The sequence below is a fragment of the Metopolophium dirhodum genome, chromosome 7 (assembly GCF_019925205.1).
Source record: "Metopolophium dirhodum isolate CAU chromosome 7, ASM1992520v1, whole genome shotgun sequence".
NCBI lineage: Eukaryota > Metazoa > Arthropoda > Insecta > Hemiptera > Aphididae > Metopolophium > Metopolophium dirhodum.
In genome coordinates, this window is record NC_083566.1 from 26,963,614 (window position 1) to 26,981,428 (window position 17,815).

At 28.7% G+C, this 17,815-nt stretch overlaps 1 protein-coding gene across 3 annotated transcripts in view; it reads left to right on the forward strand.

Moving 5' to 3' along the window:
• Positions 1-17,815, forward strand: part of LOC132949211 (CCN family member 5) — a 300,914-nt gene that overhangs the window by 187,395 nt on the left and 95,704 nt on the right. For all 3 annotated transcript variants that reach the window (XM_061019975.1, XM_061019976.1, XM_061019977.1), the window contains exon 2: positions 671-780. In XM_061019975.1, the coding sequence (XP_060875958.1) occupies positions 671-780 (110 nt within the window). The remainder of the gene's footprint in view (positions 1-670; positions 781-17,815) is intronic.

A 17,815-nucleotide genomic window follows, 5' to 3' on the forward strand; every position in this document is an offset into this window, starting at 1 on the left:
AGTTCAATGTAGTTTAAAAGATTTAAACAATTAATATACACATAACTAAAATAATACCAATTACCATTATTTTAAAGATATGAAATAAATTATATAAATAGTACTTTTACCTTCCATAACTAAAAATAATGCTTTTGAAATTAATTATAATAATTACACTTTAAGAATTCACTTATAACAATTTACAGTTAATTAAAAAGCTTCATATGCAAATTTATGAAGGTTAGAATTTAAGTATTATATTTAACGTTTTTTATATAACTACACTTAAAATATACATAAGAAAATAATTTCTGAACACTCATAAAATAAATGAAAACATAAAAAATTATAGTGTAATGTTTTATTACTGATATTAAAATAATATGCTCTTTCGTTTATACATTTTTTTTTGGCTGCAAAATAATTATGTCTAAGAATTTACGTAATTTTATAGTTAAACACAAAAAAGTGTTCATAATAGTAACGATAAAATAAAAAACAATTCATGATGAATATTGTTTATTTTCTTATTTCTTTACCTGTATGAATTCAATTTAATCATAACAAAAATAAATAATATAATTGTTATAATAACAATTATTGTATATTATATTTTATTCGATTCGTATATTTATACTTTATTATATTATTATAAACTACTCAGCTAATGGAGCAAATACAATTTCAGGTGAAATGATCGTCTGGTTTACCGTCATCGTTGCGGCGATCGGTTGGTGCGTGGACTGTTACATCGAAGACTTGTGTCCGAATTGCAACCTCTATCAAGATTCAGCTGAGGTAAGTACCTACACGAAAAGCGGGTATTGACAAGGCGTTATGCGCATATACACAATATACGTAGTGTATTATATTATATTATATGTATATGTATAATACGGCATAGAGTTTTCCGACGTGACAACTTTAACTATTTAGTGAGGTAATTTTATTTTATATTTTTTTTTTTTTGCGGACTCTCGGTATACTTGTCTTGATTTTGGCCGGAATTCAGACATGTTTGTGGTCGAACCGTAAAGGGGCGTGGCGCGCACAGAAGTTAGTAGTGCAAGGTGGCCGGAATGTGGAACTCAACAGGAGGCTGGGAAATGATGTGCGAAAACTATGATAACTGGCCAATAAACTTAAGCATTGCGTAGCGTTACAAAAACAACTCGAGGGAACACAAACGTAGTCCACCCTCGAAACGTATATATTATCGCGAAACGAAACGTCGCGATGAAAAAATGTCGAAATGTAAGACGCGTGAGCGCTTGTACGAATCCCGACCAATCTGTGTGATTTCCAGAGCGAACAATTCGTCGAACACGGAACTTGGCTGTGCGAAATAATGCAGAGCTGTGAAATTAATAGGTACACTAAGAAATCGTTTAACGGTAGCATGCACATATTATTACGCACTAAAAATTGGCTAAATATACAATTATTTGAAAATCCATTTAAATCTTTGTTTAAATATGTTTATGAAAAAAAAAAAACAACTATATGAAATGAAATAATATCAATGGATTGTGTTACAATTAAACCAAAAAATATTTTTAAAAAATCAATGTGTACTTATCTAAAAAGAAAATTATGAATTATTTATAATATATTTCTATATTTATACAGAAATACAAGCCTGGGCATAAACGAGTTAAAAAGTTAAAGTTAAGTTAATTTTAACTTTTTAACTTAACGTAACGAAATCTTAACTTTTTAACATTTACTTATCATTCACTTAATTTTTAACTTAACGGTTTTTTCTTTATATAAACTTAATAAATAACGAGTTACTTTTAATCAAATCCAAATTACGGTAATTTATAAATAATTAATTAATATATTAATACAATTATTATTGATGATACATGCTGCATAAACATTTACTTTTTATTATTTTAAGCCATGTTATTGACTATTTATAAATTAAAATAAATAAATAACTTGACTTAACTTAATGAGTTAATTGTAAGTTTCCATATAACTATTTATTTAACTGAGTTAAAAAAAAATTAGGATAACTATTAACTATAAACTTTTGAAAATACTGTATATAAACTTAACTTAACTCAATTAAAAATTATCATTAACTTGCCCAGGCTTGCAGAAATTTATAATTATAATATGAAAAATAATATTAACATTTAATGAGCACCTTTACTGATCATATTTTGTAAAAACATTTAGTTTTTTTTTACCCAATGAACCGATCTCTTATGGAGATTATTTATTTATTTTTATCTATAATTTAGAGGAAAATCAACGATAGGGAAACCCATTACATACTTAGCTACCTTAGGTACATAGGGGATCACATTATATTATTATACATTTATACCTAGGTACGTACTTATTTATTATAATTCTTTTTTAAAAATATTTATATTTTTGACATCATTAACGAGAGTATTAGCCGATTAAACTATATTATTTACACTATTTAAGATTATATTAAATTAGTTGAAGAAGACCTAATAATAATTATTACCTCTAAAGTTAATATCAGACTTAATGAGCGTTTTTTTTTTTTTTATTATTAAGTTTTGTCAACATTTTCCATGATATAATATTGTATACTGTATAATATTATAATATTGAATGCTTTTATAATTTTATCCTTCAACATTGATAAAACAAAATCGATTCTTTTACAATAAGCTTTTAATTATAATATAATATGTATTCATATAGTAAACTCCTGATTAATTTCATATACTAGGAAACTTACTCAAATATATATGAGTGATCGTGTTAATGCATTTACCTTTTGCGCATACAAAACCAGATTTGACTTTATTCATACTAATATATTTTTAGTAGGTGTGCTACTGCCTACTTGTAAGCCAAACATATTGTGCCAACTAATCAGTACAACTCTGGTACGTAGACTTATAGAGTAATTCAATTTTAAAGTTGCTTGCTCTGTTCGAGTTAGGAATATTCAAAGTTATTCAAAACATGGAATACGACTGCAAATAGTTCATGGCCTATTCTTTACCTGCCTAATTTTAACATCGAATGGACACTACATTAATAGTTCTATCATCAATGATGTAACATTACACAAAGCCTTTTCTATTGAAACTTTAGTATTAGATGCCACGTTAGATACATATATATAGTAAACACCCAACACAAACAACTTTCAACTTGATCCAATTTTTAGAATATTAATGTGGTATGCCATACGTGATACGTAGGTAGCTTATGCATTTTACACTAAACATAAAATATTCGTTAGCATTTTGTTGAGATTTTTGTTAGCTTTTAATTTTGGTTAGAAATTGTTAACTTTTTATTCGATTTTCACCGGGTACTTATTTTGTCTACATTTCGGAATAACCATGTTTAGAATATTTCAAATAAGATATTGGTATTTAAAACTTAATTAAACAACGTGATCAGTTATACACAATTATTTCAATTTTAAGTCAATATAAAACTGTTCTTTTATAACTGATATTGTAGTATTATAACTATCCATTATAGTTTATTGAGTTATAATTTATTTGTGTATTCAAACTTTCAATTGATTGCCAACAGAAACCTAAATAAAATAAATTTAAAATTAACATGGAGCATTTCTGGCGATGCTTAGAGTTTGGATGAAATAATAATATAATATCAAATATTGAAATATATACAAGTTAAATATGCCGAAATTCCGAATAAGTGTATGTTATATAGCATAAACTTTTCAGCATTTCAGATCGCCCGTGGCTCATCAATATTGAAGTTCTATAAAACTTTAATGAAATTCAATAAGGTTATTCAGTATTTTCATTCATATGCTTAGAATATTATAGCCGGTGGTGTTCGGGGTTTTTTTTTTTTTTAGTTCACAGTTAGGTACCTATTTTGCATACCAATATCTGTGGTCATTTTGACGGTCTATGAAGATTTTCGTTATTAGCTCGTATTCGAGATAGTTGAAGACTATGGTATAATAGTTATAATATTAGTTGAAGGGTTAGAGGGAAAAAAATCGGTCTTCTCGACGAAACTTATCCAGATAATTCGGGCAAAACTCGTCCTTCGGGGTTTGTGTTTACACTTAAAAGGCTAGGATTTCTGGTTACGACACCGTTGGTACCGCCAACAAAAACAAAAACAACGACATATAGCATGACTATGGTAAACAAAAGCGCCCTAAGTCAAACAAACCGGGAACATTGGCATTTTTGTCTTCCCGCAGACAAGACCTGTCTCGTATTCTCATGTCACAAATAATGATGCAAAAAACAACTTAAGATAAAACTTACGAAAAATACTTTATACTTACTGACAAATAATTTTTCCAAATAAATCGTTTACAGTTTACCACAAACGAATCCATGGTCTTGTCTGAGCCAATGAATTGCAATTAATATTTTTATTATTTTCGTTTGTATTAGGATTTTTAAAATTGAAACTACAAGAAAACGAATATTAATTTTATATTAAATAGTGTATAATGGTTTTTAGAAATCAATTTTACTATCAATCAAGATAAAAGCACTAAAAATTTAGAGGCTTAAGCAAACATTATGAATAAATACTAAAACCTTGTACATTTAATAACCTAATCCATTGGCATAACAGTAACTATAACAGCAGATGAGTGAATGGGAATAACAATTTTAATCACATCAAACATGGATGAACATTTTTTCTGAAATGACTTTTTTGATCAGTTAAGGTCACCCTATATCTATATTTAACCAACCCCCCGCAAAAAAAATTGCCCACTTTCCTTAGCCCTTAATAAGTCTTGTGAATTTGTAAAATATAAATGTAATTTTATGCATAGAAAAAAATTACTAGGCTAATAAATATTAATCATTGATGTTGATGCCTCATAAATAAATTACAAAATCATAACACATGTGCAATGTAGTCTTATCCTTGGAATGAGTGTTGTTATAAGTGTTGTATTTTTGTGTACGAATAAACAAAGATATCAGATATAAAAATACAACTTTGTTATCTTTATTAGGTATTTCATCTAAATCCGTAAATGTAACGATTTAAATGGTTTCACTGCAATAAATAAGATTTTCATGTAGACGATGTTGAAAATTATTATAAACATATAGATAGGTACAAACAATAAATTATAACATATTTTATATAAAACTAAAAATATGCTTTGATGTCAAGTCAAATATAATAACTCAGTATATTTAAGTAATGTTGTCAAAATAAAATACTTTTTTTTATTAGTTACCGTAAATGCATACTTAAAATATTTAGAAGTTTCGCGAACGTGATTGGTAAAATAAAAATAAAGTTCCAAATAATCAACTATTACTCATAATTATTTATTTACATGTTTACAATACAAACTTTTTTGTTAATAAAATATAAATTACTGTCTCCAAAACCTTAAACTTGTGGAGGAGACAATAGGTATTATCAAAGTATTTTATTTATTTACCTATTTTATCTCATCTAATTTTAACATCAGTTACCTAATACATATCGAAATTATCAACATAAATAAATTAATAAAATAAAATATTGTGAAAAATTTAAAATAGATTGATAAAACGGTATGTTGTAGGTATTCATTAGAACAATTTTTATGTTTTTTTGTGTATATTCCAAAAGTAATCAGCTGTGCTGCAAAACACCGCTAATTGCTAAAATGTAAATTTACGGGATAACGTCTGAAATGTTGGTGCAAGAAAAATGTTATCGCTGGAGACGTTGAAGAGAAAAGAAAATAATATTACAATAATTATAATCAAGAGGCTAAACAATATACAGCCGTCCTCCATTGAGGATAACGAAAATAATATAAATATAATAAATATTGCATATACAACTCGGAATTCTCTTCATGCATATTCTAAACACATTATAATATTATAATCCATGTAAAATTATCATTAATCAGTATACAACAAACTGAATCATAACGACCACGACGACCACGTTATTGAATTGATATTATATTTATAAGAAAAAAAAAATCATACGAATCCCTTAGGTACGGCTTAATGAATATTATGAGCGCGTAAAAGCGATAACTGTGTATTACGCGTATGTTATTCTTTTGCGACGAGGAGCGTCCCTTTATGTTTATATTAATTCAAATCTATCGCTAATCGCATTCGCAAATTTCCATAAGACGTTTATCGTCACGCCACCGTGTCTACTACAACCACGGACGGAAAAATGGTTTGAAATTTTTAATACGAGTGAAATAAACCGAACACAATGTATACAATACGCGCCCCGGGACACGAATGTATACCACGGCGACACAGATAAGCGACGGTTAAAACCTTCGAATTACGGTTTCTGTGACGACGTTAAGAAATAACGAAAATACGGACGAGATTAATCTGTACAGTGCCAATGTCGTAGGTACTCCAATTATTTTAAACGCGAGTATTAACTTATCTGCGCTGCTTTGACTTTTACTCCGAAAAACGTCGTATTACCTTTCGTGATTTTTTTTTTCTTTCCAACATTTTATCTTGATATCATCTCCTCTCTGAGTACTTTTAAGTCCCACAAAAGTCTATTACACGACGAAATCGCACCATTACTTATCCCGAGACCTGTGGATTCGGTCACATGATATTTTTAATTTTGTCGTAAAAAATAAGCGACCATCGTTTGATTTGTGTGTTATGCATATTATTTTATTCAATAATTTTTTTCCGAAAATGTAGTTTAAAACAATAGTAACTCTCCGAATAATCGAAGTAATTTAACTTAAGACATAAATTCAATCTAAATATGCACGGTGCAAAATAATAATATATTATGCTATATAATTCTTCGGACATTGTAGGTACATTTGTAGAACAAAAAAATCACCTTAAACAAGGGAAGGCGTAAGTTTGTAAGTTTTAATATTAAGATTTAAAATAAACTAAATCAAAAACGGTGATATCATCTTCACGTAAAATATCGAAAAATTATTACACCAAAAGTCAATTGGTATGCACCAGAAATCTTAAGAAAAAATATTATATTTTTTGCGTTACAAAATATCTCTTAATTTTCTGTACGGACACGAACCATTTTCCTGATTGACATATTTTAGGTATTGACTCTAGACTCGGGTTGTTGATTCACCCACATTTGAAATGAATAACCTTGACTACTGAAGTACCTCTGGTACTCAGTTATGCCCTCCGTTATTGTTTTGATATTAACATCAATACAACAATACGCATAATATATTATATTGTGTTCGTGACACGTGAGTCCTACGTGGTTGATCAGACTTTATTCGTTACCCGGCCAACAAGTGATGATATGTTTGCACACTGATCAGTGTCCACGTGACCCATTCGACTGAATAGTTAAATATTGAAATGTTTTAACAAACGTTGAAAAGTAAATAAACTAAGTTATATTGATATTGATTTTGATTTAGGTTCTCTGTAACTACCGAGTGTTAGAAATTACTTTTTTGCAAAAATAAATTGTTTTTATATACTTTGATTACATGCTACGGCATATGATATAGTGAATATTTAATACGTAAGTTAATTATTATTAATTTTAATTTTGCAATCACTATGAGGTGTAAAACCAATCAACTGTAATTTGGACTTAATTCCTAATTACTTTGATGATTTACTTTGACTTCAAATGCACCTAGTTTCAGTTAGTAGAAAAACAATAAAAACGTCTGTTAAATGCAATTTAAAAATAAAAAAGATTCTATACTTCACAAAATGAATGTATATAATAAAGAAAAAAAAATACAAATATGGTAGATTTTTGAATTGATTCAATTAAACAGTCTATTAGAAAACAAACACTTGGGACAAGGTTAATAAAATTATAGCTTAAATAAAACGAAAATTTCGTAAATACAATGTTATACGTTATATTCTTTTGATTTTTCATAGTGAAATACCTATTGCTTGTAATGATAAGTTTATAATTTGAATTGTTTTAAATAATATTTGTTTAAAAAATAAAAATTCGTTTTTTTAAAAGGATGTGCAATATTATAATATAAGTCACTATACTGTATATAACTATAAAATATATCCTTTCTCTTTCATGTAGTTCTAAATCTATTCACTCGAACATGCATTAATATTACTACAATAAAGTAATAATTTTGTTTCTTTAAGTCTGTATTATAGAAAAGTATTTATTTTTATATATATTTATTTTTTCAATGGTTGTTTATTTCTATAATATATAAGCAGTTCACCACGTACCGTATGCAGACAATCGGATGGTAATGAAAATATTTCACCGAACTTTCCTAAAAAGCCAAGCATCTAAATTTCCACCGTAACCACATTGTTCCTTCGGGATATTTATAATAATCTAGATTCTAGGGACACAAAAGGTCGTAGAGTTAATGCTTTATGTGAATTTAATTGTTTTCGAAAACGCACTCTATCGCTTCCCTTCTCATACTTCTCTGTCAGCCCGCTGAAATAACGGAATAACAGACGGAATTTAAATATATATCCATAATATTGTATAGGTAAACGTTTTCCAGGAGCACGTTAAAATACTCAACGCGTAAAGCAACATTTTAATTTAAAGTTTGTTAATAAAAATTAAAACACAAGGATAACGGCAACTGTTTAGGTATTATTAAATATTTTTATTAGCATTAATAAAAAAAAATAAAAATGATTAAAGTGGATCGTGCTGGAACCCAATTATCATTATAATATATGCACGTACTCGGAGATGAGTGCTTTTTTTTTCTTACCCCGCTAATCCGTAAAACACGAATATATACGTTTATTATAGAATCCGAGACCCGACCCTTAATCAAAACTGAAGGTTTCCGTGTCCAGTTTTCTCGGGATAAGAGTTGTTGACCCACGGTTATGCGTCATAAGTGACATTTTTATGTTAATTGGCTTGTCGTGACAAATTATATTAGTAGATATGTGTGTATATGGAACACACACAACGATGATTGATAGAATTAAAACGATACATTTATTTTAACTGAAAGTCATACTTTTATAACTATCATGTTAGTTAACTGACAACAAATACATTTTAATCGGACGATCGATTAAAATTCTTGACGAAAATTCGTGTTGAAATAGACAGTGTCGCTGCCAAAGAATAACACGAGTGTTATGTTATTTATACATGTAATAAGTATTATAATTACATTAATTGTACGACCCTTAAAGAGACTAAATTAGATTTATAATTTAATTTTATACTCAAATGAAATTCATTCATACTGTTACAAACACTATTATAATTAATTTAAAACAAAACGTTAAGGAAATATATGCATACTAAAATCGTAAATAATTACAGTTATGTGTCATTTTCAATTAACATTTAATAAATAAACGTACAAAATGAGTTACTATATCGTGCTGACTATTGTTTTACTTTTAGATAATATAATATAGTTTAGATGCGTCAATAGTGGATTCCAACGGTATTGTTAGTTGTAATGTAACATTATTCTGTTTTCTCCGAATTGATTTATTGGCCGACTGCTAATGTAATAATAGATATTATAACAACTAGGTATTTAAATTATTCAAATTACATCTCATACAGTTACAATTATTAATGTAGCTTACAAAATTGCCTCTGTGTTTTACAAAATATGTCTAATTAACCAATTAATATAATGCTTATTTCAATTTAAAAATTATAAATGAGTAATATTTAGCAACTGTTTTATTACAGTTTGTAACAAATTATAAATATTATTTTTGTCAGTGCTATAATGGTAATTCAGTGCCATTTAGGTTTAACACTTAAATTAAGGACAATATTGAACACTTGTCTCGTCTCAGTCGGATTAGCCCATAGGGAGTAATTTTGTGTTTTGAGTAGTTTACATAGTTGGGTTGTTCGCATCTCTAAAACTGAGCAATTCACATTCTATAAACAATATTCCAAGAGGATCTTATAGAGAAGATAATGATTATATATCTAATTTTAAGATGTACTTTCCAAAAAATTTTAAAAACGTTATGACACCCAACAACTCATAATAGATCCTCAAAAAATGTATAGGTAATAATGCAATGTAAACTTTAAATGGTAATAAAGCTAATTTTTATCATTTTAAATGATTGAAAAACGTTTGTATGAATAAATACCATCGCAATACTATTAAATGTATCGATTTTCTGAAATTCTAAAGGAATAATTTAAATATTTATAGAACTCTTCACAAAATAAGTATTCATTTAAATTTGTATTCTGACAGCACATATATTGTTCAGTTTTAATATTTTCTAGAGACATGTTTATTAGAAAGGAGACCTAATAAAAATTTAATATTATTCGCACGTATTTATTCAACAAAGGCATACAATTACCAAAAAAAGATTTGTATCGTTATTTTTTTACTTTCAAAATCTATTGTTTTTTTTTTCATTCTTTTAACGTTAGGTATATATTTTCGGAGCCCGTTTAACTTCTGTGTGTCCGCGTTTAATTGTTTACTGAATGAGGGCTTCGACTGCAGAAATCCTGCAAAATTCCAATGACGAGGGTTGTTTTTATTTGACTCGTTCGACTCAAACCTCTGTGGTGATTGCGACCATTAATTACAGACGCCAGACGCGGTGTTTTCAAAAAAGGAACGAAATTAATTTCTTCTCGTCTATCAGACAGACGTCTGTTCTGAAAATCAACGTCCCTCGAGTTCGATCCACATCAGAAAGTTACGTTTCCCGTAGAGTTTTAATGATCTCAATATACAGTCACGCTGACGTCGAAAGCGAAGAACAATCGTATAAGAAAAAGGTATACTATGTAAGACTATGAAGGTCCAGAAAAGTAGGTAGCAAAATTCACGAGGATAAGAATCCGAGGATAAGAACAAAAATAAACATTTACTGGCCACTGTTAATTTGTTCAGAATACAATTTCGGATACATCCAAAACTTAAGGGGACAATATTCTGAATCGGAAACATTACTTTTATATTAAATACCACCACGTCTCTAAATCAACATTCATGAATATTCTCCCGATATGCACTATACAAAGAAGTGATTATATTTATAAATAAAAAAAATACCATTTAGTTGAAATCAAATAACTCGCTTGAATTCCTGTTATTTTTTCCCCTTGCATTGAATATTTAACGACATCGCACAAACCTATTCTTCCTCTGTCTCTCTTTACGACTCGATGGCCGTCAGTTAATTCAATATAGTTGACGCCTGTCGACATTTTCCCACATTTAATTCACTTTTTATTATTATTTGTAAAGGGGGTTTTTACTAAAAGAATTCTCATAATAACGATACTGTAGTACGCAGGTACACCAATTGTTTTAAACAATTATAAATATATCATACTAATAATAATAATTATAAAATATTTGAATAACATAATATGATGATAAAATACTATTGTTAAAGATATCTGAAGAACTAATAGGTATATGAAGGAGGATATAAACACTTTGAGTTTAAGCTAAAGGGCTTGGTAAAAAAAAATCCATTGACTTTGAAATGTGTTTAAAATATTTACCTTAATGATGAAAAGTAGTTTCAACAGAAAATCCAGGTGGCCATTAAAAATATAACAAAGTATATTGTAAACCTATTATACAAAAACAAAAAAAAAACAGTGACGGATACAATGATAACTATACATTTTTTTATACGGCACATTTTAGTGTTGATAGCCCGCAGTAGATCATTTTATATTTTTCGATTTATCGTAAGGGACGTTTTAAAATGTTTAAAAAGAAAAATAACGAGTTAGCAGGTATATAATGGCATGATTCTATATAGGTTGACCGGGCCACCTAAACCAAAAAATAAAAAGAATTGAAATTTTATATTAGATTTATGTTCGCATTATTGTTTACTATGCGAAAATAATTTATGGCGACACTACCTGTGTAGTGTGGGTGGTGGTTATTGCGAAATATCTGTACACTTATTTTCAAGAATTTGATTATAAAATCCAAAATATTGTTCCCTATATTGTATCAGAATCGGACCACGTTAACAAAGTATCTACTCGAATATTAAATTCTTTGGATTGTGTATAGAAACGAGTTTGAAAATTTAAACACCTAAATCACATAATGGGATATTAACAAAATGTCCATCATATCTGAAGAGATAATTAACATTCAAATATAAATCTTTCGGTTTCAATATACTCTGGGTGATAATAATGTAATTCATTAGTCCATTGGTGAAATATAACAGTTATGAAAAAGTGGATATAATTTGTTTACAAAACGAATATAGTTTTATCACATTATAGATTACAGTGTCCATAGTTAAAAATGCCAATAGTGTCAATTGTACTGTTCAACGTATTCACTTTAAATATTTAAAATATTATAATTATGGTTATCATAATAGTATAGGGTTAATAAATCCATGTGTCTGGATTTAGTATTTACTAAATTATTTATATCCAAACTCAAACATTTATGTTCAATTAAATATCATTTTATTTTATAGTCGATTGCAAAAATATTAAATACAATTGTTGCATAATTGTTGAGCTGTAATTGTTATTACTAGAAGCTAATAAAAATAAAAAAAATTAATTATCATCACTTGAGCTTCAAAAAAAAATGAATCCTTATTTTCTTTTATAAAACTTTTTTCAATTATTCGTGCAAAATACAAATAGAGAAAACAAAGGAATTTTTGATTTGTGATTTGTAATAAGATTATATTAATTTTCGTTTTTATATTTTTAACATGCTGTTTAAAGTTATTTTGCTTTGGTTAGACTCGAAAAAAACGAGGTGAAACGATTCGATGAGTGAGTTCAAAAAATATCAAAAAACAAGCCAAGACTCTTTAAACTTTGAAAAAAAATTAAAACCTTTTTTTATAACTTAAGTAAAAGTATAAAGAACAGCATAAGTTGGTATACGTCTATGATGTTTAAAATGTTATTTTCAAAAACCATAGTTTATTCAGAGCTCACTTACCGAATAATAAAATGATTGTGTACTGATCGTGTCTATCAATGATTGACATAAATAAATATATAAGGGGTTTTTTTTATACCCAATAACTTACAGTAGGTAATGACTGTTATTATGTTTTAATGGTATTATTATTTTGATTATACGCCAAGCCATGCGATGTCCTACTTTTTTCGTAATTCCACTATTTTTCAAGTATATTCGTGTAACTGAAACCGAAAAATAATAATGTTTATATCATTATTACTACAGTTTATTATAGCAAGCCACGGGAGCGAAGTGAGTTTTTCATAAGTAGTATAATAAGTAGTATGCCCTGATTTCGGATGAAAATTGAAATATTCTAGATAAACAGATTTGCATTTCGACGGTGGAACGGAAAAACGAACGTTAAAAAATAATAAAAATCATTTGCGTATCGTATCATACTACATTTCGTTCAACTCCCGTAATTCCAACATAAAAATCTGTGGAAATTATTCTAGTTATACGATTTGCAATATTCAAATTACCTTATCTACGCAAAATTAGAATTTTACAATAATAAAATGCCATGTATATTATTGTGTATGCTACTAATATCATGTCATATTTTCATTTTAAATTATTTTTGCCTGGCAATTTATTATTGTGACCTTATTTTGTTCACGTTAAAAACAAATACATAAATAATATGTATTTAATTTTAAATTTGTACACCTTTAATGGATTCTATTTATTAATCAAAATATTTAATTTTATAGCATACCAAATAGTTAAAATAAAGATAAAAAATTAGCCAGTTCGAAACTAAATTATTTCATGTCATAACGTAAATGAGTAGTATTTTCTTTAATAATTATTGCAATGAAATATTTAGAACAGTACCTTTGAAATTTGTTTATTTTCAATTTATTTTATCGACATGTTTATTAAACACATCGTATAAGACCTAAAATTGAAATTCATATGTAGGTACATTTTTCTAATCTTACTCGTTGATAAAAAATAATTTTGTATTATATAACTTTCTTTTATAATATCAAAACAATTTTTATTTTATTTTCATTTATATAGTCTATACCTATATTATAAATGTATTATTTCTTATACAGTTTATGTTTTAAAAATGTTATAGAAATTATTAGATTATTACGTTTTAAGCCTGGAAAATATACTTAATTGACATGTATTGTTAACATATTTATATGAAATGCATTCTTTTTTAGATAGCCATATTATAAATACGTATTTGAAGCAATGAAGCATCGCTTAAATTACACAAACAAAATTAAATGTTCAAAAAAAATTGTTCCATAATCTTTATTAACACTGGCATTCTTATTAATAAATAAGTCTGTTATAAAAACTTATATTTTAATTTTAAAAAGTATGATAATATTAAAAATGCTATGTATTGCAAGCATGATGTTGCTGTTTTCTAGTTTAAAAATAGAAAATAATACATATTTAATATTATTTAAAAACCAAAATATATCATATTATTATAAGTGAATAAATTATAACGGAAAATATAATATTTGTTTCTTTAATTCAACTTAAGTTTATATTATGTATAGAAAAACCGTTTTATTTTTATCGTCACGTGCGATTAAACAAAATGTTTTGATTCTGATTAAATCTGATAGTATACTTCTATATGTTTAAGTCTTATTTGATCCAGATCCATGACGTATTGTTACGTCACTATATAATACCAAAATCTTATGATTTTTAATTCGAAGGTGTATAATGTACATTGTACATATTATTATAACTCGTGCGTTTCGTTATACATATTACTTTTACGGCTTAAACGTCTGCAGTCAGTTTGTTTGCTAAGATGAAAATGTTTAAACGCTTTTTGTTTGTTTGTTTTTGTTTCACTACGACCAGCCGCGGGTATACTACATACGGATGAAACGGACATTTAGCGCTTTGACGTACCTACACCGCGTAAACTCACCATGGGATTTCACAACAAGTAAAAAGGCTGCAGTCGTTTCGGTTCTTTAGTGAACTGTCGTATAGTGAACACAAACGAATGCGAATCGCCCACACTCATGCATGCTAGTTTTGCATAACGCCAAATTACGAGTGTATTACCGACGATGCATCAGCACGGGCGTCGTCGTCCGGCGACTTAATATTCTAAGCACACGTGAAATTACAAGAATGCCGGTGCTGTGCGTAGTATTAGTGGGCGAGATATAGAGAGAAACGGATGATTGAAAGAGGTGTGGAACTCAAGAAACCGAGAGAGTGATGATATTATGAGCGTGCGAGAAAATTGTGGAAACGGTGGTTGCGGAAACTCCTAAAACGAGAGAGAGAGAGAGAGAGAGAGAGAGTTAACACATACGCAATGTTTTTCCACTCCATTTATTTATTAAACTTTCAAATACCTACCGGTACTCTTAGCAACCGAGTGGAAACACATGTATATTAACACATTTTGGTAAATTGGAATTGTTTTAGACTCCCTTCAATAGGCACATTCTTTTGTTCGTGTGTTTTGTCGGGTGGCATATCTTAAGACGGTATAATGCACGCCACGCACAGTATAGCTAAGCAAATTTGTACGGCCATTGCGTCTGTCTGGGTGTGTTTGCAAATCGCATATGCAATTCATCGCATTATTACGTAGGTAGGTAGGTAACAAAATTATGTTAATAATGAATAATATTATATTATAATACATAAAATATTACATTCGTTTAGTATGTTTTTCCAAGTACAAGACAAAACCCACAAGTTTTGCACGCGCCCCTCAAACTTTTGAAATTTATATTTTCTTAAATTAATTTTATAATAGTGTACATATTATGCTCAATAAAAAGAATACTTGTATTTTTACTCGGAATATTTATTCGAATAAATTGGTCGAAAATAGGTATTCCGAATAATTTAAACTTTATGAACATAATATAATATATTTTTTCCAATTAATTTATGTCAGTTATGGAATGATTGGAAATTAACTTTCATGGTATTAATACACTATAAATAAATATGTATTTAAAGTGGAATAAATAATAATGCTACCTAGTAACAGTTGTTTGCCACAAATTTTAAAACATTTCTTGGGTATGGAAAAAACGTATTTAAAATACGCATTTGAATACTTCTTTCCAGAAATATTTGAAATATTATTTTAATAATAAAAACATTGTATCCAAATTTTAATTTTTTTTTTTTTGAATTCTTTATAAGGTTTCTCAATGGGGTCTCCGTGAAATCACAGATAGTAATAATTTCCTATTCATCGTCGTTTTATATTATAAGTGTGATGAGTTTTATTTGATTGTTTTCAAAAAAACAATTAATTATACAATTTAAAGAAAGTTAATTCATTTTTTTATTAACCAGTGGTTATTTGTTTTAAGGAATCATATGCAAAACAATAAGTCAAGCGATACACTGTACCAGAATACACTACCCCATTATTTTAATATTCAAAAAACTTTTTCCCCGGAATAATTAAATCGTTTTTCAAAAATTGTCCCCATTAAATTTTAAATATCAACACTAATAACAAATGTCGGAAAAGTTTTATTTTTTTCGAAACAACTTTTACACTAAAAGACCGCGTATAATGAAACACGAAATGAAAACAAACTCCGCGAATATCACTGTGGTTATTACATTTCGTGTCCTGTCATCGCCTACGATAAGAGAATACGCAATGCCCAGCTGTTATTTATAAACGGGTTGTGTAGCGGTGGTCCACGTGTAATTTATGAAAAAAAAAATAAACATAAAAACTATATAATATGGATTCTTTACCCGAATATTCGACCATTTGGTGTTTTTTTCACGTACGCCGAGGGCTCACTATAATATATTTCCCCGTGAAATAGTATATTACAATGCATGTTTTGAAATAAATCATCGATTCCATTGTTAAGCGCCGTAACAACAACGGATCGCCTGGATCGAGTTTGGCCAGTAACTGTAAGTGAGAGGGATGGAACAGTTTTTTAAAACTAAGCATGGAATAATAATTATACAGTGGCGTTTAAACTATAGTGCACCTAAAAGGACGATATATTAAGTAGAGAGTCGGAGAAAGAGAGATGGGTAGACAAAGAGATAGATAGTAGAGATACATTATATATTATGTTGAGAGGGAGAAATAATGAGTGAGAAAAAGCGTTTTGCCAATGTCGACGATAGGACATTATAATATGTGTATATACTATATATATTAAATTAAGTGGTCTTCGCAATGTTCCGTCAATGATTTCGGCTCCGCAATTAGGTGCGCTATTGTTTACTTGCCACCGCCATTTCAATACATGTCCGCACATAAGCCGTCGACAGAGGAGATTGGAGAATTCAGGGTAAGGTTTTTTTGAGGACGGGTGGAGAGTGTAGAGGTTTCTGGGTCGTATGTTTGGTTAAAGGAGTCTCTGTGTCTGTTCAAACCTAATTGAAAATTGAGTGTTGAGTGCTGGTGCTACGACTGCTCAATGCTATATTTCAATAAACATTACTCTATATAACTACGTAAGCCCCTGTTTGCATAAAGGTAATACATATTAAATAAATATACATATTATATTAAATATTAGAATTGGTGTTATTTTCGAAACCCTATCCATGATCATTTTATTTGATAATGTTTTACCCTTTTTTTTTCGTGATTGAGGCCCACACTACCGAATTTCAAGGAATCCTTCGTCCTTAATGATCCTTTGCTGCCGCCCCGACGAATATCACAGTTCCAATAGAGTGTTTGTTCTTAAAACCGGATATGTTTACCCGAAAGCGACTGCCACCGAGGGTGTGGCATGTGAAGGATATAGGCAAATATAACCGTTTCACGCGAAATGGCTTTGGACCCCATGATCGCCGCCGCCAACACCACAAACTTTGGCAATAACACTTAGCAGCTATTTAATGCCAGCTTCGCATACCGTCGACAGTTGGTTCACAGTGCAGATTATCGATTCCGACCTATTTATAACTACA